The 23,350-nt window shown below is 35.6% G+C and overlaps 2 protein-coding genes across 3 annotated transcripts in view; both read left to right on the plus strand.

Annotated features, from left to right (window-relative positions):
- The first annotated feature begins 10,170 nt into the window (after window positions 1-10,170).
- Window positions 10,171-14,972, plus strand: LOC132180405 (G-type lectin S-receptor-like serine/threonine-protein kinase At4g03230). 2 transcript variants are annotated; one of them, XM_059593212.1, is made up of 8 exons: window positions 10,171-11,709; window positions 11,910-12,371; window positions 12,871-13,020; window positions 13,153-13,364; window positions 13,461-13,671; window positions 13,797-14,034; window positions 14,145-14,295; window positions 14,389-14,972. In XM_059593212.1, exons 1-8 carry the CDS (start codon window positions 10,407-10,409, stop codon window positions 14,689-14,691), a joined length of 3,030 nt encoding a protein of 1,009 aa, XP_059449195.1. In that variant the 5' UTR covers window positions 10,171-10,406; the 3' UTR covers window positions 14,692-14,972. The 2 variants fall into 2 exon arrangements, with proteins under 2 accessions (XP_059449195.1, XP_059449196.1); XM_059593213.1 differs by lacking the exon at window positions 14,389-14,972 and having other exon boundaries at window positions 14,162-14,247.
- Window positions 14,973-20,659: 5,687 nt separating this feature from the next.
- LOC132181690 (uncharacterized) overlaps window positions 20,660-23,350 on the plus strand; it is a 10,927-nt gene continuing 8,236 nt past the window's right edge. Inside the window, exons 1-3 of the mRNA XM_059594930.1 lie at window positions 20,660-22,158; window positions 22,707-23,174; window positions 23,279-23,343. Of these exons, the coding sequence (XP_059450913.1) occupies window positions 20,880-22,158; window positions 22,707-23,174; window positions 23,279-23,343 (1,812 nt within the window). The 5' untranslated portion in view covers window positions 20,660-20,879. The remainder of the gene's footprint in view (window positions 22,159-22,706; window positions 23,175-23,278; window positions 23,344-23,350) is intronic.

A 23,350-nucleotide genomic window follows, 5' to 3' on the forward strand; every position in this document is an offset into this window, starting at 1 on the left:
AATAATATTGTGAGTATGGTATCTTAGGGCACATTTTCAGGAGGTCAACAAATTGCTTTAAAGAGGCTCTCATGCAGCGACGAAACTAGGAATTTATATTGAATTGGGCCATTGTATGAAGGAGAAATATATAAAACAGAGAACCAAAAAATAGATGAAAAATAGGAAAAAATACACTTTACCTCCATGAAGTATTCACCCATTTTCGTTTTGACGTCTAATGTTTAAAATGTGACACTTGACCCCCACAAAGTTTCAGACATTAACAAAAAAGCTCATCTGTTTATTTTGGCCGTTACTTTGGACGGAAACCAAGTAACGTATATGGCACGTGACACTTTTCAACCAAAAATTTGAAAATGCCCTCGGGGGTAAAGTGTAAACATAAAAATAAAAAGATAAAAGCTTTTTTTTTTTAAAAAAAATAATAATAAAACTAAACTAAAACAAAAAACTTGGTTTAATTACCTTTTTAGTACTAAAGTTCTCACATTTTTTTCTCACCTAGATTACAAATCGTATAACAGATGGTACATGACTTATGGGAAAAGACCAACTTAATACTTCTGTCACATTCTGTTAACCCAAACTAACGGACTGTCAAGTGTCACCCCCAAAAAATGCCACATATCCTAAAAATATTTGGCGACACATGTCCTAAAAAAAATTCCAATTTGACGCCACATGTCCTAAAAAACTAAAAATAATTAAAAAAAAAAACAATAAAAAAAGATAAACCCTTAAAAAATTGAAAAAAAATATGGCCACCCCATTATGGCATTTGGGGGTGGTTTTGTCCACCACTAGACCGTCCATAGGGGTGGCTCAGCTAATTATTAAACCAGTTTTTTTTAAGGACATGTGGCATTTTTTTGGGGTGACACACGGCAGTTTGTTAGTTTGGGCTAACAGAATGTGACAGAGGTACCAAGTTGGTCTTTTCCCATAACTCAGGTACCATCTGTGATACGATTTGTGACCTAGGTGAGAAAAAAAAAAAAAAAAAAAAAGTGAGAACCTTAGTACTAAAAAGGTAACTAACCCGAGTTTTTTGTTTTAGTTTAGTTTAGTTTAGTTTAGTTTTTTTTTTTTTTTTTTGTTAAATAAAAGCTTTTTCTTTTAAAATTATTTATTTTTATGTTTACACTTTACTCCCCGAAGTAATTTTTGTTTACAATTTACCCCCTGAAGTAATTTATGTTTACACTTTACCCACGACGGCATTTTCAAACTTTTTGGTTGAAAAGTGTCACGTGCCATGCACGTGACTTGGTTTCCGTCCAAAGTGATGGGCAAAATAAACGGATGGACTTTTTTTGTTAACGTCTGAAACTTTGTGGGAGTCAAATGTCACTTTTTAAACATTGGACGTCAAAATGAAAATGGGTGGATACTTCATGGGGGTAAAGTGTATTTTCTCCAGAAAAATATATTAAGATTAAAGATTAAATCAACATATAAAAAATAAAATTAGTTTTTATTGAGTGTGAAGAAAATATAAGCAAAATAAAAGATAGAAAATAATTGTTTTTCTTAAAAAAATTAATATTTTTTGCAGTATATTTAATACAAATTCCAAACCTGGGGTAGGCCATAGCCTACCCTAGATTTCATATGTGTCCGTCTCTACTCTCATGCATGTGTCTCACAACAAGGCTTGCAAGAATTTAAAAATGAAGTGGTGTTAATTGCAAAACTTGAACATAGAAATCTTGTTAGTGTTTGGGGATATTGCGTAAAAGGATTGAAAAGATTTTACTCTATGAGTAAATACCCAACAAAAGCTTAGACTCATTTATATGTGGTTGGCCTCTAAACTGAATTTTTAATCTCTTGTAGTGCTTCATAGACTATATATACCTTGTTTGAGTAAAAGCTTATTTATTACTATTGCTAAACATATTGTTCTCTTGAATGGCAAAGGGAAACCTTTTAAGATAAAAATTAAGCTAAGCATGTCTTTGGACTAGGAGACGTGCTTCAAAATCATTTTAGGAATAGCTTTTGCATGGGCTTATCTATCTTTATCATGACTCCAGATTGAGGATCATCCAGAGAGATATGAAAACTAGTAACATTCTTTTAGACGAGGGGATGAATCCCCAAATATCCGACTTTGGCTTGGCAAGGATGATTGAAGGCAAAGAAACCGAGGCTAGCACAACCAAACTAGCTGGAACTTAGTAAGTTTATTGAAGACACTAGATAGTTTAATTGTGAAAGTTGATTCAATCCCAACTTATCCACTGATAAACATTATAATGCAGTAGCTATATGTCTTCGGAGTACACACAAAATGGAATGTTTTCATTCAAATCCGATGTTTTTAACTTTGATGTGGTTCTACTTAAGATTATAAGTGGAAGAAAGAATGATGCCATCATGAGCCTTATAGGTTATGTAAGTGTATTTAATTTTTGTAGTAATTAATTTCTTTAGTAGGTTTATTGTCCATAAAAATTTTGATTTTAAAATTGCCCTAGGTTTAGAGATTGTTGGATGAAAACAAGGTGTTGGATTTAGTGGACCAGACTATACGTGAAGATTGCAATGCAGACCAGTTATCAAAGTGTGTATTGGATTCTTATGCTTACAAGACAACGCAAATGACCACCCCACCATGTTAAATGTTGTTACCATGCTTGACAGTGAAGCTGCAACAATTCCAACTCCAGAACGACTATCTTTGGCTCCAAGGACATGCCTTTCTATCACAACTAGTTCTTCTACTAGATTGGACACAGTTACAAAATCAACTAATAGTTTCGGAGGAACATGACACCAATGCAAGTTCTCTTGAATCTATCCTCTCTTAATAAGAAGGTTCTAGTGTGGACAAAGCATTGGTTTTATGAATAAGAAGGTTTTATTAGCCCTTCACCCAAATGAAACTTTTCTCCCAATATCTATTCATTTTCTTGAACATTCTTTATGGTATTTGTATTTGGTGATGATTGTAATTTCTTTTTCTATTTTGTTTTAGTCATTGTGAAGTAACCTATATGTAAGATTTGAATATCTATTCCTTTACTTGAAACTTCTCTATGGCAACTGTATTTGGTGATGATTGTAATTTATTTTTCTTTCGTTTTTTTTTTTTTTTTTTTCGGTTCAAGTTTGAATATATAATCTCTTCCCATTCAAGTTAAAAAAAATTTTCTTTCCTTTTCCTCTTTTATTATATTTTTTATTTTATTTTGAGCGGGTGAGAGATTTGAGTAGTGTTCTTCACATGGAAGAATTAAGTCAAGTGAAGGTGAGCGGAGTTAGCTACCTATGCTTTTGACTAATTAAATCAAGTTTCTCGATCCTCCCAAAGCATGTATTTACACTTTCTACACTATTATTTCGGTGTAACATTAAAAAGTAAATCATTAGCTCCCTATTTAGTTGGCAAGACTTGGCCAATACCGTGCCTTATTTGTAGACATTCGACATAAGGAAGGGCGGGCGACGATTTTCAGGTGTCTTCACATAACTATCAAGTTTAGGATTACTTTACCTCTGACCCTTAGGGAAATTTTACTTTTTACACTTAACTTAAGCTTCATAGATTTCTCCCTCATACACCCCCGACAAGTCCGTGAATATATATATCCTTACTCCTCCTTGCAGGCATCTTGTAATGCCCTACATAATTAATCCAATATTTTAATAAATAAATAAAATGAGATAATGACAGATAATATATTATTCAATCTCTTGCACCTTTTAATATTAGAAATTAACTAATAAATAAATAGCCTTTCAAAATTATTATAAAATGATAATTTTTTATTAATTTTAAATCTTGCAATATTCAAACATTTGAAGTTGAATTCAAACGATGGTGGGGCCTTGAGATGTTCCAAGTTAAATTCACTAGAATCTAAATTCAACCCAATAATATTTAGAAAGAAAAAATTATATGGGAAAAAGGGGCAATTGCAAGTCACATGAGCCTCTTTGTTGGCACTAAATGTACCGACTTTTGAGAAAGAAAAGCTACCACAAACGATTCAACAAGATCTGCCTTGAGATGTTTCAAGTAATTAATCATTAGTTTAACACATTCTCACATTATACACTTTTGAAGTTTAGTTAAAAAAAGACGTGGTAGTTTAGGTCAAGTGAAATTGTGTCTTGTTCTTAAAATTGACACGTCGCAATGAGAACAAGAACAGTAAATCCATAATGACAGCTAACCCAAAAAAGGTGTGGGACAAATTTCACCCCAACGTAGCCTGGTTTCAACTTTCGAGTTGGTTTTTACTCACCATCCTCTTAACTGTGATGGCTACTTGTCAATGCCCTACAGTAAAATAATTAATGATGCAGCGTGATTTAGTGGGCTGCAGCGAAAAAATCAATAAGCAGCGGATAAGTATTTCTAGATCTTGATTTTATCAATGATTTAAGAAATCTTCTTGACAAAAGCTAGATACTATCTAAGTTTTGAAGGAAAATAGAAGAATAAACTCAACTCTGAATAATTCTCATTAATAAAAATCAATAATCAACATAAACTCCCTTTCTTTAGAGGTTATAGCATATATTTATACTCCAAAACCGTAAACCTAATAAAATATGATATAAATACCTTCAAAACCCTAAACCTAATAAAATAACGAAATAAAGACTCTCAAAACTCTAACCCTAATAAAATAACAACATAAAGTTGGTTTAAGCTAATAAAAGCAGGAAAAAAAAATAACATAATGTCCCCGCATGCGCTCGATCGCAGGCACGCGGGCGCTCGATTACACTTCTAGGGACCTGGTGCACTCGATCATGCGCTCGATCGCAGGATCAAGCGCAGTACCAAAGCCTGTCTTCTGAGACCTGAATCATTCTCCCATTGTTGGAGAAAATTCGCCCTCGAATTTGGTCGGTTCTTTCCACGGTCCTTCCGATGTCCAGTCAACTCATTCCACTCACCCTTCCTCAAGAGCAAGACAATGCAATACCCCCACAATATACGTGATGGCACTAATCATCACCAGACTATGACGATTATGTTGAAGGCCACGCACCTCACCCTGCCATGTTGTCTTGCCATGCTTTTCTCGTGCCTTGCCCTTCCCACATGCCATGAGAAACCCCAATGAACACACAAAGACCCATTCGCTCTTTGATAGAAAAGTCGTCTCCACCCCATAGATCTCATCACAACTTTGGTTAAAAGTCTTTGACAAGATATGATCAACTCCAAGGAAATCAACTTCCAAATCAAAGACTTCTCTTTTAGGACTTTCATCGAGTTCTTGATGTATAGAACTCACCTCTTCATCAGGATAGGTGTCGTAAATTGGTGGAGAATTTCAATCCACGAATCCTTGCGAAAGATTTTCAACATTTTTATGTATGAACTCCTCATTAATGAAATCGGATTCTTGAAACTCTTCATCCACATATTCCTTTTCCTCCTCCACAAAATATGGATTTGGTTGATGGGTTTGAGGCTCATGAATGATGGTCAAGTTGAATTGTCGCGGTATCTCCGCCTCAATCCTTGCCCTCCGTCGTTGCCATTGCGCCCTACGAACGACAACCCTATTATATTCATCCACAAAGCATGGATATGGTTGATAGGGATGACCAAATTGGGTTGTGATGGTTTGTAGCTTTTCCCACAGGATCTCCATACACTTATCTATGTGTTGCCACAAACGGATCTCCATTTGATTCCTTTTTTTGTCAGAATTTTTTTTCTTTTCTTTTTGAGTGTCGAGCTTGACGCCTGCATCCCATAATATAGCATAGGCTTATGCCATTGGAAATTTCTTCCGCACTCCGCGCCCTGCATAAGGATTGACAAGTTCACTCTCAATGATAAATTTGTCTCCCCCCACAGCGTACCGTGGTCTTGGTTAACGACGACGAACATTCGGACCATCTATGTCGGCCAAGTGATCGGTAGGGACCCCGTGTTGGGTGCGCGCACGCCCTTTCTTTCGCACGATTACACTACCAAACCTCTCCTCCACGTGCCGCAAACGAATCGCCGGTTGCTCCTTACGTGCTGTCTCCGTGCGCACGTGCACTTTGTTCAAGTGTGCCAGACGGTTGCTCCTCTCCATTTATGGAAAGTAACTTGAGCTCTGATACCAACTGATGCAGCGTGACTTAGTGGGCTGCAGCGAATAACATCAATAACCAGCGGATAGGTATTTCTAGATCTTGATTCTATCAATAATCTAAGAAATATTCTTGACAAAAGCTAGATACTCTCTAGGTTTTGAAGGAAAATAGAGGAATAAACTCAACTCTGAGTAATTCTCATTAATAAAAATCAATAATCAAAATAAACTTCCTTCCTCTGGAGGCTATAAGCATATATTTATAGTCTAAAACCCTAAACATAATAAAATATGACATAAATACCCCAAAAACCTTAAACCTAATAAAATAACAAAATAAAGACTCTCAAAACCCTAACCCTAATAAAACAACAACATAAAGTCGGTTTAAGCTAATAAAAGCAGAAAAAAAAAATAAAAAAATAACATAATGTCCCCACGTGCGCTCGATCGCACTTCCAGGGACCTGGTGCACTTGATCATGCGCTTGATCGCAAGATCGAGTGCAGTACCAAAACATGTCTTCTACGACCTGCATCAATTAATATGGCCAGAGACTTTAAAAGTTGACAGGTCTACAATTTTTTGCGTTCGTGTCTCCTTAATTATTTGCTGCATCTTCTCTCATTTTGATTGAACATTTATGTATTGTGTTTGTAAGTTAGCAGAACGATTGTTTTGAACCCAGGCCACCGGTACCAGTAGCTTGCATATTAGATTCTATATTTCTATGGCAGAAATCAGAGTTATCTGATTCTTCATGGAAAACTGCTCTATTATATATATATATATAAGATCAAGTTTTAATGATATTGTAGTAGAAATTAAGGACAAAACATTTCCATAAAAAAATGTTTGACCCATAATTAATGATCGAACTCTGCTGTACCCAAAGTGGAATACGGCAGAATGGAAGATCCAAATGTCGTGTTTGTCTTCCTAACGCTAACAAACATAAGATTTAAATGTCTCAACATGCACATGTTCGTATATGAAGGTATAATGCTGTTTGTCTTCCTAACACTAAGAAAAATAGTCATGACTTATGAGCGCTAAGTTATATTGCCTAGTTGTTAGATGAAAATGAACTTTATAATGAATTCTAAAAAAGTTTTAAATTGATTAGTCTTTTTGGGTGATAACATAAATGTAACTAGCCATTTTCCTAGACCATTACAAATGGTATCAGAGCCACTTAGTAACGTTAAATCATATGATACTAGAGGACTACATGGCAATATGGCCCTAATGAGGACGTCAGGAGATTAAGAAGATGAGTTTGTACATCCTAGTCCTATATTAGGAAGATGAGGAGTAGCCCACATAAAATGAGTAAAACTGAACTTTATAAAAAATTGTAAAAGATAATGCAGATGTGCCTGGTGTTGAGGAATAATCTCACATTGCTTGTGGACAAGATATTGAGCATGTTTATAAGGAGTGAAAAAATTCATGGGCCTAACTCATTTTAGAAAATCGGTTCAATAAGAAAGGGTTGCCCACTCCTTATAAATATGCCCAAGATCTTTTCCACAAGCTACAAACAACAATCAAGTCCAAGTAAGTCTTGAACTTGAGAACTAGAACTGGCTTAGAAAACATATCCACTGGATTTTCCTCAAAAGACAATTTTTTGCAATGTGATATCTCCTCGTCTCACAACAAGGTCATCAGCATAATTTGAATCGATATACCCAATGACACTATACACAATTCCATTGTCTCTATCAAAGATTGAGCCAACATCTGTAGCACACAGTAAATAACGGAGTATCAATTTCACTGCCTGCCAGTAAACCTTGCCAAGACTAACTATACTGACCGCATATGAAACATCTGGACGAATGTACTCCATAACATACATGATGCTTTCAAACGCACTAGAATAAGGTACATGCGACATGAAACGCTCTTCCTCTGATGATGGGACCTTGCCATTCTAAATCTTTGTCAAACCTTGCTGTCGCAACAAAGTATGCATCTTGATACGCTAAAAACTTAAACTATTATGACCATCAAACTTTTCTATTTCAAATTTTGCAGTAGTCATCTCGCAAAATAAAGAACCTAAGCTCTGATACCATTTGTTGTGCACGAAACTAAATTCAGGATCTCAAAGAAGTGAAAAAGAGCATAATAGCAATAAATCAATCACACAAGATACTAAAATTTAAGTGGTTCGGTTCAACAAGCCTACATCCACTAGCTGAAATGATCAAAACTCAAAAGAGTAGGGAGAAAACCACTCAAAACTTAAAGCCCCAATATACCAAAATCTTACTCTCACACAAAATAAAAAAAAATAAAAAATAAAATACAAAAAGAGAGAAAAACAATATAAAATAGACTATTTTTTTCTCTAAGTGCCTGTGTCGCACAAACACCGTGAGAATCCCAACGTCGGTGAGAATCAAAAGACTAATCTTGATGCTTCTTTTATAAGCCACAACGTCGGTTTATTACCAAGACTCAAAGTCCAAGTTAGAAAAGTAACAAGACCGAGTACTACTCTAGGCAAACTAAATCAAAGGCAATTGGGAGATATAATACCACGTGAATCAAAAAACTTATCTTTTAATATTGTTGGGTCTCACTTAAGGCTTGAAATTCAAATCATTCACAACATAAGCGATAATTATTAATTATATTTCAGTCTTTTAGAATTATTTTTCTGTTTGATTATTTAGGGACAACTATGGTCACTATTTGTTATTCTCTCTTCCTAAATTCCATTTTCAATCTTCAATTTAACTATCAAAAGCAGTCAAAATAATCTTAATTTTGCTCGGCATCAGTGCCATCATTAAATATTTATTTTTGAATCCTGTAGTCAAATATCATCCAAACACTTCACGAATCGGATTCATGGTCGTTGTCTTGCTACCGAGGGAACTTCAACATCAGTTGCTTCAAATTTTCCAATTTCGTTGCCAGCATGATTCCTCTTGTGAATGTTGACAAATTGTCATTCAGGATAGGAACGGATTGCGACGTAGAACGACAGTGAAGCTCATCCTCGGGAAACTTGACGATTTTTCTCTGCTTACGCATGTGCAACCGGCCAGTTTGTCCACTAGGCAATCACTCTTTGTGTTTGCTCAGAAAAAAATAAAAAATTTATCACTCTTTTTGTTTTGTGTTTTTTCTGGCTGCTTTGTTGTATGAATTGGACTCAGTTTTAGTTATTTTAATAAATAAGTTAATCATAAATACAAAATTTATGCTTAATTATTAAATAATATATACTCGTAAAAACTTAGCATCAATGAATATCTTTTATAAACCAATATGAGAGACTAGGGTGTTACAAACTCAATCTTTAACCTCTGACGTCCTCGTCTGGCCCACGTCATTCGTTGTTGACAATACTACATGGCATTACAAAGTGATTATGATACCATATTACTATTCGTTATGACCTAGAAAAAATGCGCTAATTAACCACATCTGCATTATTACTCTAAAATAATTAGTCAGTTTGAAGTTTTTTTTTGATCACTTATAAAGCCAAATTTCACATTCGCCTGTACTTGGCGGCAGACAGTGGCGGAGCCACATGGTACCTTGGGGGTGCCACGGCACCCCCAAGGATTTAAAAGAAAATTTTTTTTTTTTTTATTAAACCCATGGCACTCTCAAACTTAACACACATCACATGTTTGATGTAATATCTCAATGATGTGTAGTTGGTCAAATTTTTCTTGTTTTTCTTGGAGTGATTATGGCCAGAGACTGTAAAGTGCAGTTCTAGACACTTTTTTTTTTTTGTATTTCTATCTTTTTAATATAGTGTCGACATGTTACATTTCTAATATATCAATTTCAGCACATATGTATGAACTTTTATAGATATTTTTTATGATGCATATATTGTGTGAATTATCAAATTTTTAAGGTGAAGAAAAGTTTTAGGGAGCAAAAAAAAATTTTAGCGGCACCTCCAATATAAAGTAGCTGGCTCCGCCACTGGCGGCAGACTTTGGAAAGTGTGGATTAAATGAGAGTCAACACACGAGGGAGGAAGATCCAAGTCCCTTTGAACAAATTTTTACTTACACCTGTTGTCGTGCAGTGGGGCTGGACCTTTTGTCAGTTTGCGTATATAGAGGGTTTCCCTCTTGGTTGGGATTGGGCTGGGAAACGCGTTTTCAAACCATCCATTTGTTTGAATTCATGGTGTCTATCTCAAATTTTTTAGATTTTTTTATAATTTTAATTGAACTCATTTTTTTTAGATTATAAGCATCCTATGCTTGAAATGATAGAAAATTTCAATTAAATTAGTTAGCAGCATGCTTTTCTCGTAATGGTAAGTCATAGAAGAAAAATCAACTGTATATTTGCTTGATGTCTTCCATCTTGTTCTTGTGCATATTCTTGTTGTGTTTCTGTAGTGTGGATTATTGCTATGCTACAGATACTTTAAAGCATGGCGAGAGGATTACTAACGATGGAGGAACCCTTGTCTCCAGTGGAGGAAAGTTTGAACTGGGTTTCTTTAACCCGATCAGAAGCTCTAGCCCGACTAGCCACAAAAAGTTCGTTGGGATATGGTACAAACATGATCAACAAACAGTTGTGTGGGTTGCCAACCGAGACAGCCAACTTAACGGTTCCACTGGAACTTTTGGAATTGCAGAGGATGGCAACCTTAAGGTATGGGATAGTACTGGAAACGTTTATTGGAGTACAGGTGTTGAGAATTCTTTGTCTACAAATCGAACTGTGAAGCTCATGGATTCTGGAAACCTGGTCTTAAGGGATGATCAGTTGGCGACGAATCTGTGGGAGAGCTTCCAAAATCCAACTGATACATTTCTTCCAGGTATGAAGATGGATGATAACCTGAGATTGACTTCATGGATAGGTGATGGTGACCCGAGAACAGGGCTGTTCACTTTTGAGCAAGATCTAGAAGGAGAGGGATACTACGCTATCTTAAAAAAGCATGGCGATTATTGGAGAAGTCCGATTTCTGGTAACTTCTTGAGAACAGATGAAATGCCCTATGTCATAGCCTACTTGTTATCAAATTTCAGCAAGAGCGTGAATCATACCAATTACACAGGCTTAGTGATGAATTATACGGATTATAGTCAGGGAACGTTAGTGATGAAATATAACGGGGAATTACAGTATCTGAACTGGGATGTGGACCAGGGAATTTGGTCTTTGATATGGAAGGGGCCGGAAGACCAATGCCGAATTTACAATGCTTGTGGGAAATTCGGCAGCTGCAATATTAACAATAGGTTGGTCTGCAAATGTTTGCCTGGGTTCCAGCCTACTAACCTTAAGAATTGGGATTCTGGAGATTTTTTGGGTGGGTGCACAAGAAAGTCGACATCATCTGACAAGAGCGACATGTTCTTGAGCTTAAAGATGATGAAAGTGAGCGACCCAGACTCTAATTTTCTGGCAAAAAATGAAACAGAATGCAGAAATGAGTGCCTTAACAAAAGCCAGTGCCAGGCTTATTCATATGATGGGGAAGCTCAAAACAGCAACCTAAGAAGTGCAAGTACACAAACGATGTTTCCTGCTAGGACCAACATCTGCTACATTTGGTTTGGGGATCTAAGTAATCTTCAAGAGGAGTACACAAACGGTGGTCGTGACCTCTCTGTCCGCGTGGCAAAATCTGTTATAGGTACTCCTTTCACGTATTGGAATTAAGTAGCTGAATTTCATCCATAGATACAGAGCTGGCTAATTTAGTAAAGGTATTTATGTTAAAAAGGAAATGAGAAACCACCTCTGCTTAATCATAGCATTAGTCTTTCTTTTTAAGCTTATCTTATAATGCTAGATAGCTTCATACTATTCCAAATTTTATACCTTAATTTGCAGAACCAACGGTTAGTAATTGTGAGCCTTGTGGGACAAACGTGATCCCCTATCCGCTGAGCACTGGACCAAATTGCGGTGACCCCATGTACTTTAGTTTCTACTGCAACAGTTCCACTCGCCAGGTTAGCTTCAAGACACCTAGTGGCACCTATCGTGTCGATAGTATCAATCCAAGTACAGCAACATTTGTCATCAAAGTCAACGATGCAGAAAATCCTGAAGCTAGAAGTCCAAGAGGAACTCTGCTGCTCAATTACACACTGCCATTTAATACGCCAGGCCGGTTTACTGCTAATGAAGTAGAGATTAGTTGGGAGCCACCACTGGAGCCAACCTGTACTTTACTCACAAACTGCAAGGGCTGGCCAAATTCAACTTGCGAAATAACAAGAGATGGAGAAAGGAGGTGCCTTTGCAAGCAAAACTTCCGATGGAATGGTTCCACTGTAACTTGTACTCGAGGTTAGGATGCTAATTAAACATATATGTATCTCAAGAAGATTAAGATTGCTCTGTTTTTTAAGAAAGAACCAGACCAGTGCAATGGTTTGCTAAGGAGGATTCAGTGTTAGGATGGCTAATTAAACATATATATATACCTCAAGAAGATTAAGATTGCTCTGTTTTCCAAGAAAGAGCCAGACCAGTGCAATGGTTTGCTAAGGAGGATTCAGTGTTAGGACAATTTTTTCATGATCAACTGAGCACGTATCTAGCTTTCAGAAAGTTTTCTTGTACTTTATGTATAATCAACTCTAATTTTACGTAGACATGGGGAGGTGTTTAGTTCCTAGAATTTTCAAAATCATCTTTAGCAATATCATGATCACCTTCCCCTGATAATAGATATTATAATTGCAAAAATGATTCTGAACAAATGAACAATATATCTATTGAATTTTATTTATTATCATTTTGATTCAGTCGTTGATATAACGGGTGTCCTGTTTCTTTCTTGTAGAAGGTAATCTTTCTCAGTGGTTAAAAGAGCCTTCAAAAAGAAAGAAACGTTTGCTTCTGAGTGTTGTGGTACCTCTTATAAGTGTGTTTGCTCTCACATGTACCATTACTTCTGTATATGTATGGAGAAGAAAGATTGCCAAGGAAGAAGGTAAAGGCCTCGCTTTTCATAATGCACACAATGCACAATCTGAGGTTTTGTCTCTTTGAATCAAAATAAAACTATTTATCCTTACAAATCATTATCATGTAACTAATATATATGACTGTCTTCTTGGCTTAGAGATTAGAAGAAGTGATGAAAGAAATCGAGCACTTCGTACTTTAGATAGTGAAAGACATCTCAAAGACTTAATGGGATCAGGTGAGTTTAGAGAAGAAGATGAGAGAGGCATAGATGTACCCTTTTTTCATTTAGAAAGCATTCTAGCAGCCACAGATAGCTTCTCGGATGCAAATAAGCTCGGAGAAGGAGGCTATGGACCTGTTTACAAGGTGATTTCAACAGCATTAATTAATTCATATTTAATTTTCATCTAAACTAGTTTCTGGTTAGTGGTAATAATGTGAGTATGGTGACTTTGGTCATAGGGCACATTTCCAAGAGGTCAAGAAATTGCAGTAAAGAGGCTCTCAAGTGTCTCAAGACAAGGCTTACAAGAATTTAAAAATAAGGTGGTGTTGATTGCAAAACTGCAACACAGAAATCTTGTTAGGCTTCGGGGATATTGCATAAAAGGAGATGAAAAAATTTTACTCTACGAGTACATGCCCAACAAAAGCTTAGACTCATTTATATTTGGTTAGTTTCTAAACCAAAGTTTTAATATCCTATAGTGCTTGATAAACTTTATCTTGTTTGAGTAAAAGCCGATTTATTATGGATACTAAAATTGTTCTTGTGAATAACAATGGAAAACTTGCAAGATCAAAAGCTCAGTATGTCTTTGGATTGGGAGATGCGCCTCAAAATCATTCTGGGAATAGCTCGTGGGCTTGCTTATCTTCATCATGACTCGAGATTGAGGATCATCCATAGAGACCTAAAAACTAGCAACATTCTTCTAGATGAGGACATGACTTCCAAGATATCCGATTTTGGCTTGGCAAGGATGATTGAAGACAAAGAAACTAGAGCAAACACAACTAGAGTAGTTGGAACTTAGTAAGTTTTTGGTAAACAATGCAATTGTGAAAGTTGGCTCCATCCTAACACTATTTAGACAAAAAATTTACAAGTGTCTAACTTATCCACTTATAAACATTATAATGCAGTGGTTATATGTCTCCAGAGTACGCAATAAAAGGAATTTTTTCAGTCAAATCCGATGTTTTTAGCTTCGGAGTGGTTTTACTTGAGATTATAAGTGGAAAAAAGAATACAGGATTTCATCAATCAGAACTTGCCATGAGCCTTATTAGTTATGTAAGTGTGCTTCAGTTTTTGGAGTCATTAATTTCTTTGGTCATTTTATACTGATTGTATCTTATAAAAACTTTGATTTTAAAACTGTCTCAGGCATGGAGATTGTGGGTAGAAGACAAGGTGTTGGATTTAGTAGACGAGACTCTACATGAAGTTTGCAGTCTAGATCAGTTTGTGAAGTACGTAAATGTTGGACTCTTATGCGTACAAGAAGACCCAAATGACCGCCCAACCATGTCAACTGTTGTTACCATGCTTGACAGCGAATCTGCAACTATTCCAACTCCTAAACGGACAGCTTTTGTTCCAACTCCGAGAGGCTTTTCTAGCACAACTACTTCTTCTAGTGGACCAGACACATATACAGGATCAACTGGTAGTTTAGCAGGAAGATGATCGATAGTGCATGATACCAATGCAAATTCTGGTGAGGTTGTCCTTTACTAGACTAGCTTACAACGGTTCTAATGGACTACACATTGGTTTCTATAAATATGAAGGTTCCATTAGCCCTTCACCCAAATCAAACTTTTCTCCCAATATCTACTCCTTTTTCTTGTAAGATTTGGTGTTGATTGTAGTTTCTTATACTATTCTGTTTCAGTCATTATGAAGTAGCCTATATGTAAGATTTGAAATTATATATATATATATATTCCTTTACTTGAAACTTATGTATGGAAGCTGTACTTATTGATGACTGTAATTTATTTTTCTTTTGCTATTCTTCTTTTCCGAGTTCAAGTTTGAATATAATCTCTTTTGATTTAAGTGTAATATTTTTCTTTTCTTTTTTTTTCTTTCTCCTTTTTCATTTTTTATCTTTTTATCTTGAGTGGGCGGAAGATTTGTTATTCACATCCAAGAATCAAGTCAAGTGAAGTTGAGCGGAGTTGGCTTCCTAGGCTTTTAACTAAATCAAGTTCCTAAATCCTCCTAAAGCGGTAGTAAAGCTTGCATTTACACTTCCACCCTTTATTATTCCGGTGTAACGTCAATAGTTGCCTGTTTGATTCCTTTCGCTTGAGTCTTATGTTTAGTTTGCTAAACTTGGCTAAGATCGTACCCTATTAGTAAACACTCACCATAAGGAAGGGCGGAGGACTATTTTCGAGTATCTTTACATAGTTATCAAGTTTACGAGTACTTTCGCTCTCTCTCTCTTAAAGAAATTTTACTTTTACCTTTTACTTTTTACCTTTATCCTTTTACCCTTGTCAACATAAGCGTCAGAGATTTCCCCCCGCTGTCATCCCCTCCAAGTTTTCGATTATCCTTACTCTTTGTAGGCACCCCTCTGTTAGAATTTGATTGTGCTATCAAAAATTCAAAATTGCATCCTCATTTGCTATCAAATGGAGGCCCAAAATCAATCAGACCACCAAACTTTAGACCCAACTTTTCCTTTCATAAATCAGCAAACATCCAGTAAATTAAAAATAAAACTACTTTCAACTAAAAAGAACACCCCAATGGGCGATATAAAACAAAGACCCAGTATAAATCAACCAAGAATGATTCAATATCTACCAATTTAACCAATGGGTAAGCAAAAAAGGGAGCTATAATCTCATGAGTATCATTCAAAACCGAATTTGGAGCAACCCAAATACTGTAGAGAAAACTTTTTGGTATACAACCTAAGCTCTGAAATATTATAGGGATTTAGGCCAAATCATTCGGTAGTATAATCGAAAATCGTCCATACATACTATGTTACTAACTTATAAATTTTCCTCAACAATCAGTCAAGAAAGTCCCTCAAAAAAAAAAAAAGAAAGAAAACATGAAAGGGGCTTCCGGGTAAGGGGAAAATCCACGAGAAGAGAAACCAGAGAGAGGGAATTTGGGCTTATACCTTGCGTGGCAACCATGAAACATCTTCCATTTTAGTCCACCTGCTTCAGCTTTAGCTTCCCAGAATAATTAAGTAAAAGCGAATGGTTAATTGTGACAATCTCATCAGTGTAATCCTACAAGATTTCTGCCGAGGTGTAAAAATTTTCCCATTTTGTCAACATTCTCTTTACAAATCAGAATATCTTATCAAGATTTTAGCTACTTTCTATTGATAAAAATTTTTTTAGTACCTCAACATTCTTTCCAAAATTTCCAATTGGGCCATTTTATTCCATTTTTTTTAAGGCAATTTCCCCTAGCTAGTAGCTACTTCAGAAAATCAAGCTTAAATGGGTCCAAAATCTATTTTTCCAAGTTCATTGACAAATCCCCACCTGATCTCTAATTAATTTTTCCCAAATCGTCTTCTCTATGATAACTGCTTTTGGTAATTATTGTAACTGTATTTGCTGATGATTGTAATTTCTTTTTCTTTTGTTATTCTTATCTTTCCGGATCAAGTTTGAATCTAATCTCTTCTAATTCAAGCCTAATATTTTTCTTTTACTTTCTCTCTATTTTGAGTGGGTTGAAGATTTGAGTAGTCTTATTCACAAGCAAAGAATCAAGTCGAGCCGGGGTTGGCTGCATAGGTTTTTGACTAAAGGCCTGTTTGAGATTGCGTTTGAGGGGCCTAAAAGTGTTTTTTAACACTCAAAAAATCCGTTTGAAGAAAAAAGTAGTTGTTTGGTAAAAAAATTAAAAATATTTTTAACGGTTCAAAAAGCCTAAAAATTACTAAAACGTATTTTTGACAAAAGCTTAATAATGAAGTTTTTGTCCAAAAGCGATTTTTGACTTAAAACCTCTATTTCTCAAATGCAGTCTCAAACAGGCTCTAAGAGTCTGTTTGAGATTGCGTTTAAGAAATATAGTTTTTAAATCAAAAAGCGTTTTTTGACAAAAGCTTAAAAATGAAGTTTTTGCCAAAAGTGCGTTTTGACTATTGTTGGGCTTTTTGGACCCTTAAAACACTTTCAATTTCTTTTATCAAATGGGTATTTTTTTTCTTCAAACCAATTTTTTGAGTGTTAAACGTATTTTTAGGCCTCTCAAACGCACATCCAAGCAGCCCTAAATCAAGTGTCTTATTCATCAATTAAATCCTAAAGACTATTTATATTTCCACCTTCTATTATTCCAGTGTAACATTACAATGCCAATCATAGTTGCTTGCTTGATTCCTTTTGCTTGATTGTACCCCATTAGTAGACACTCAAACATAAGGAAGGATTGACAAACAATTTTCAGGTATCTACAAATAACTATCGAGCTTACCATAAACTTCCTCTCCCTTACAGAAATTTTTACCTTTTCCTTGCTTGATCGTACCCTGTTAGCTAGTACTCGTTTTTGAAATACATTCATTGTGAGAATTTGCTTGTGTGAATAACTGCTTCATCAATTTATCTGTGTTTGTATACAAAAATCGATAAATTATCAGAGTTGCAAAGTATACGCCGCCGATGATTTTAGTATTACCAGTGTATATAAATAAACAGTAACATTTCTTGTTTTTGATGACCGAATACTAGCATATTATCGTTTATTATCGTTTTGTGTAGACGCAAGTAAAAACCAATATTTTATAGCATGTTTGAGAATATATTAAAGAGTTTAAAAAATATTTTTATTACATAAAAAGCTGTGTAAAACAAAAATGGGTCTGTTTAGTAAAAATAAAACTCAAAAAGTACTTCTTTTATAGAAGGTTAAAAATGGCCAAAATATAAATTTCGAAAAAAAAAAAAAAATGTTAAAAAGAAGCTGTTTTTAAAAGTTCTTTCATAATATACAAGTTGATCTATTTCCCAACACGATCCCAGACAAGCTCTTAAAGCTTGTTTGAGATTTCGTTATATATTTATCAAGTATTTTTAGTACTTTCAAAATTGCGACAAAAAAAAAAAAAAAAAGCCAACATGTTTTGAGATTTAGTTATATATTTATAAAATATTTTTAGTATTTAAAGGTTGTGACAAAAAAAAAATATTCTTTGTTTAATATAAAGAGTTTAAAGAATACTTTTTTGACTTTTTTTTTAAAAAAAAAAAAAAAAAAAAAAAAAAAAAAAAACACCAATCCAAAGTGAAAAACCAAAAGCCCAGACTAATGGACCCTAGATAGAAGATTAGAAGTCAAGTGAGGCTAGAAAGTAGCATTTCGTTTCAGGGGTGGAACCAAGGTGGCCTTGAGGGACCCTGGACCCCACAAAGCCGAAGGTGGTCCCAAAAAAAAATTAAATTATAAAATTCTTATAAAATTTAATTTTTGACCTTTCAAATTATTATTTTTTTTAGAATTTTACCCCCAAACACCAATCTCTAAGTCTGCCCCTCCATACCACCTTGTTCTACGGATATCAATTATTGAAATAGGATAGGATCTCACTTTACAGTTGTATATTGAGTTGAATGCTGATTAAGATTGGTTCCTGTTACAATGTTGAATCAACTTTGAACTTCGTCTACATTTAATACCTCAATTAACTAATAATTGATTAGCTTCTGCTTGTTTCTTTCAGGATTTAGACTCAGCTGTAAGGAGCCTGGAGTCCTTTAGAGTAAAATACATCAATCTTTACAATTCTAGGAATTTTGATCAGTTGGAAAATCTTCATCAGCTCAACTCAACTAATAAAATTAAGTACACTTTTCACCCTTTCCCACCACCACCACCTAGGCATCTTTGTGTAGCACAATAGCATCATATAGAAACAAAGTCAATGACGACCAACCAAAATATGGTTCTTACAAGGAAGTTCCTAAGCAACCGAAATTTTGAGTGATAATTAACCAAATGAAGAATACATTTACATCAAATGTATTAATAATGCTATAAATCTTTTTAGAATTCTCCTATAATCATATCAAATGTGATGTGGCTTTTCAAATTACTGTTGAATTTAAGATGTAATTTATTGACTTTTGATTTATTAGTGATTTTAAAAGTCACATCACATTTGAAATGACTTTAAGAGAACTCTAAAAAGATTTATAGTATTACTCCAAATATATATGATCCCAATAAGATGCAGACAAACAAAGAAATAGCAGGGTAATTGGGACCAAAATCCCCTCAGGAATGAATTTGGAACGTTGATTTTTATCCAACGGTTCAAAACATTTCACTACATAATAATAATATACTATTATTTATGTTTAGAAAATAAATCAAAATCAAAATAATAATAAAGTGCCACCCCATTTTGCCCCCAAGCGGTAGCGGGCCAACCCTGTTGAGAGCTAAAAGATAGTTCGATCACCCCCGACAGCTAAAAAATTTCAACTTTTTTAATTTAGCCCTTAAGATGACTGTACCACCACTAAATGCCGGTTGAGGTTGGCTTCGGCCACCCCATAGGCAGATTGGGGTGGCCGAAGACACCGCATGGCCAAACCCATTTTATTCTACACCATTGTAGAATACCTTCAACAATGCCGGTTGAGGTTGCCTTCTTCTATCCCTGTTTTCCATTTCCACCTCTTCTGGAGCCTTCGATTATTCAGATGCTCTCACAAAGAGCCTTCTCTACTTCGAATCTCAACACTCCGGGAGGATGCCGTACAACCAAAGAGTCTCCTGGCGTGACCATTCCGGCCTCACCGATGGCCTAGAACAAGGAGTAATTAATTAGTCCATACCCTCAAAACCCATTTGCCCAGATTTATGGGACATGACAATGCCCACAATCTTAGACTATCTTTGATGTTAATCTCACTGTTCAAAGCAGGAATCTTTATCTGACCCTCTCATGCAATAATGCAAGACTGGTCCAACACTGAGAATCTGATCTGAAAAAACAATATCCTACAATTACCCCGATCAGGTTCCCCTCGAATTCATGAGGGGATTTGAGAACCTCAAATTCTCAATTTGGACGGTTGATTTTTATCCTTGGACCAGTCTTGCATTATTGATGTTAATCTCTTTTCTTTTCTCTCCTGTCTCACAATTCTATCTTGTCTCTCCTCTCATGTATATAATATAATTAAAAAAATAAATATTTTAATGATATAAAAAATGATGAATGGAAGCTATTGTGGTGTATTTTAACATAAAAAAAATACAAAGTAATTTAAATCCTCAAATATAAGAAAAATAACAAAAAACCTATTGAGAATGCTCTAAGAAAATATATCTGAAGAGCAAGTCTGGTCATAAATTTACGAAAAGTACATCTGCACTACAAACAAAATCTATAGGATAGATTTATGTCGCTGTCCTCGTAAGTTATTTTGTAGTTTTTCCTTTAAGCATAAATAGTAAATAAAGTGATTAGTTTATTCATTATTTAGAGAATAAGTTATATTTATTATTATTTTTCACTCACTTTTTTCTTTTTACTCTCTCTCATCCTCTGACTTTAAGATAAAAAATTGTACTTTTTCGATAGATATTTTGCCTACATCTACGGGAAATGCTCTTTAACTCTCTCTTGGTCAGATTTGCTATAATCCTGCCCAAGGAGCTCCTCTCTAGTCTCTATACTATCTTTACAAATTGCTCCAGCAAAACCCATCGTCAAAACCCAATTTCAAGCCGAGAGCTCGAGGCCGGTCGGATTGACTCGGAAGACCAAGGTTCTCTGTTTCGCCATATTAGATGATTTTCTTCAAGATCACGTTTCAAGCATTCAACTAATTTGCATTAAATTAGTTACCTGCATCCATGCTTTATTCGTTATGGTAAGCCAAAGAAGAAAAATCAACTGTACTATATTGTTGTACATACTCTTGTTGTATTCCTGTCGTGTGGATTTCTATGTCACAGGCCAAGATACATTAAAGCGTGGAGAGTGGATTACTGACAATAAAACCCTTGTCTCCAGTAGTGAAACGTTTGAATTGGGATTCTTTAACGCTACGGGAAGCTCTAGCTCCAAAAGCTATGTCGGGATATGGTACAAATGGGATCAACAAACAGTTGTATGGGTTGCCAACCGAGACAAACCTGTCCTCAACGGTTCCACGGGAGTTTCTTTTGGAATTACAAACGATGGCAAGTTTCAGATATGGGATATTAAAACTAGACACGTTTATTGGAGTGTAGACGATGAGAGTTCTCGGTCTACATATCGATCTGTGACGCTCATGGATTCTGGAAACCTGGTCTTAAGGGGTGATCAGCTGGGGACGAGTCTGTGGGAGAGCTTCAGAAATCCAACTGATACAGTTCTTCCAGGTATGAAGATGGATAAAGAGCTGACATTGACTTCATGGATAGGTGATGGTGACCCAGAAAGTGGGGATTTCACGTTTCAGCAATATCAAGAAGAAGAGGGCAAATACGTTATCTCAAAAAAGACAGGCGATTATTGGAGAAGTTGGATGTCAGGCAACTTCTTCAGCTCAGGTGAAAGGCCCAGTTTCCCCGATGCCGTAGCCAACTTATTATCAAATAAAAGCAACTGCTTCAGGCGTACCGCGTATGTGATCAGGTGTTCGCAGGATTCAAGTATCAGAAGGTTGGTGTTGAATTATGCGGGGGAATTACAGTATCTGAACTGGAATGCGGAAAAGGGAAATTGGGATTTGATATGGAGGGAGCCGGAAGACGAATGTAGCATTTACAATGCTTGTGGGAAATTCGGCGTCTGCAATATTAACAATAGGGTGGTATGCAAATGTTTGCCTGGCTTCCAGCCTACTAACCCGAAGCACTGGGATTCTGGAGATTTTTTGGGTGGGTGCACTAGAAATTCGACATCATCTGACAACAGCGACATGTTCTTGAGCTTACAGATGATGAAAGTGGGCAAACCAGACTTTAATTCCAAGGTAGAAAATGAAACAGAATGCAGAAAAGAGTACTGCCTTGAGAACAGCCAGTGCCAGGCTTATTCATATGATACTACTGGGACCGACATCTGCTGGATTTGGAATTCGGATCTAAATAATCTTCAAGAAGAGTACACAAATGGTGGTCATAACATCTTTGTCCGAGTCGCAAAATCTGTTATAGGTACTCCTTTTACACATTAATTCAGTAGCTGAATTCCATCCATAGATACTGATCTGGCTAATTAGCCGTTTTGTTTTTTGCAAAATTAAAAATTCATCATTGATGTTAAAAAGGAAGTGATAAGCCACCTTTGCTGGTATCCTAGATCTAAAATCTATCTTTTTACCCTCAAAATCCATAGTTCTGTTTAATTCTGTTGGTCAGTTTAAAAAATTAACTTTGTTTGTGGATGGAGGACTTAGATGGAGGAGTCCCATATTAGAAAAAGAAAAAAAAAAAAAAAAAAAAAAAAAGGAGAGAATTAAGATGGTATATATAAATCTCAACTCACACTAAGTTACTGCTTTAAAGCAACCAATAATTAAGTGTATGCACTTGTATTTACGCTCTAGTAGGATGAGAGACAAATTAATAATTTCTTAAAGAAAGCAACACACTTTACGAGAACATTTTAGTTTCCTATTTTCTATTTTTGTTTTTGGATACAACAAGGGCTAAGGCTCATTTTTTAATGTTTAATTATGATTCAAAATTTTATACTTTTGTAGAACCTACTGCTAGGAATTGTGAGCCTTGTGGCACAAACCTGATCCCCTATCCGCTGAGCACTGGAACAAATTGTGGTGACCCCATATACTTCAGTTTCTACTGCAACACCTCCTCAGGCCAGGTTAGGTTCAAGGCACCCAGTGGCACTTATCGTGTTGCTAATATTACTCCAAGTACACAAAAATTTGTCATCCAAATCAAACATGCAGAAAATATTTATGATAGAAATTTAGGAGGAAATCTGCAACTCAATCAATCATTGCCATTTAATGCGACCATTGGCAACTTTAGTTCTAAAGTTGAAGTAGAAATCAGTTGGGTGCCCCCGCAAGAGCCAACCTGTACTTCATTGACAGACTGCAAGGACTGGCCAAATTCAATTTGCAATATAACAAGAGATGGATACAAGAGGTGCCTTTGTAAACAAAACTTCCAATGGAATGGCTCCACTTTAAATTGTACTGAAGGTGAATTATATCTATTAAATTTTGTTTATTATCATTTTAATATAGCTATTGGAGCTTGTTCAATTTCACAAATATAATGAGTGTCCTGTTTCTTTCTTGTAAAGGTAATCTTCCTCGGGGATTAAAAGAGCCTTCAAAAAGAACGAAGCGGCTGCTTCTGAGTGTGGTGGTACCTC

The sequence above is a fragment of the Corylus avellana genome, chromosome ca5 (assembly GCF_901000735.1).
Source record: "Corylus avellana chromosome ca5, CavTom2PMs-1.0".
NCBI classification, from domain to species: Eukaryota; Viridiplantae; Streptophyta; class Magnoliopsida; order Fagales; family Betulaceae; genus Corylus; species Corylus avellana.

Excerpts from the sequence above, each read along its gene's own strand:
- LOC132180405 (XM_059593212.1), top strand. The coding sequence starts at position 10,407 with ATGTCTTCCATCTTGTTCTTGTGCATATTCTTGTTGTGTTTCTGTAGT. Across the intron at positions 11,710-11,909 it reads CGTGGCAAAATCTGTTATAG|AACCAACGGTTAGTAATTGT; the intron begins GTACTCCTTTCA and ends CTTAATTTGCAG. Across the intron at positions 14,296-14,388 it reads CCATGAGCCTTATTAGTTAT|GCATGGAGATTGTGGGTAGA; the intron begins GTAAGTGTGCTT and ends AAACTGTCTCAG.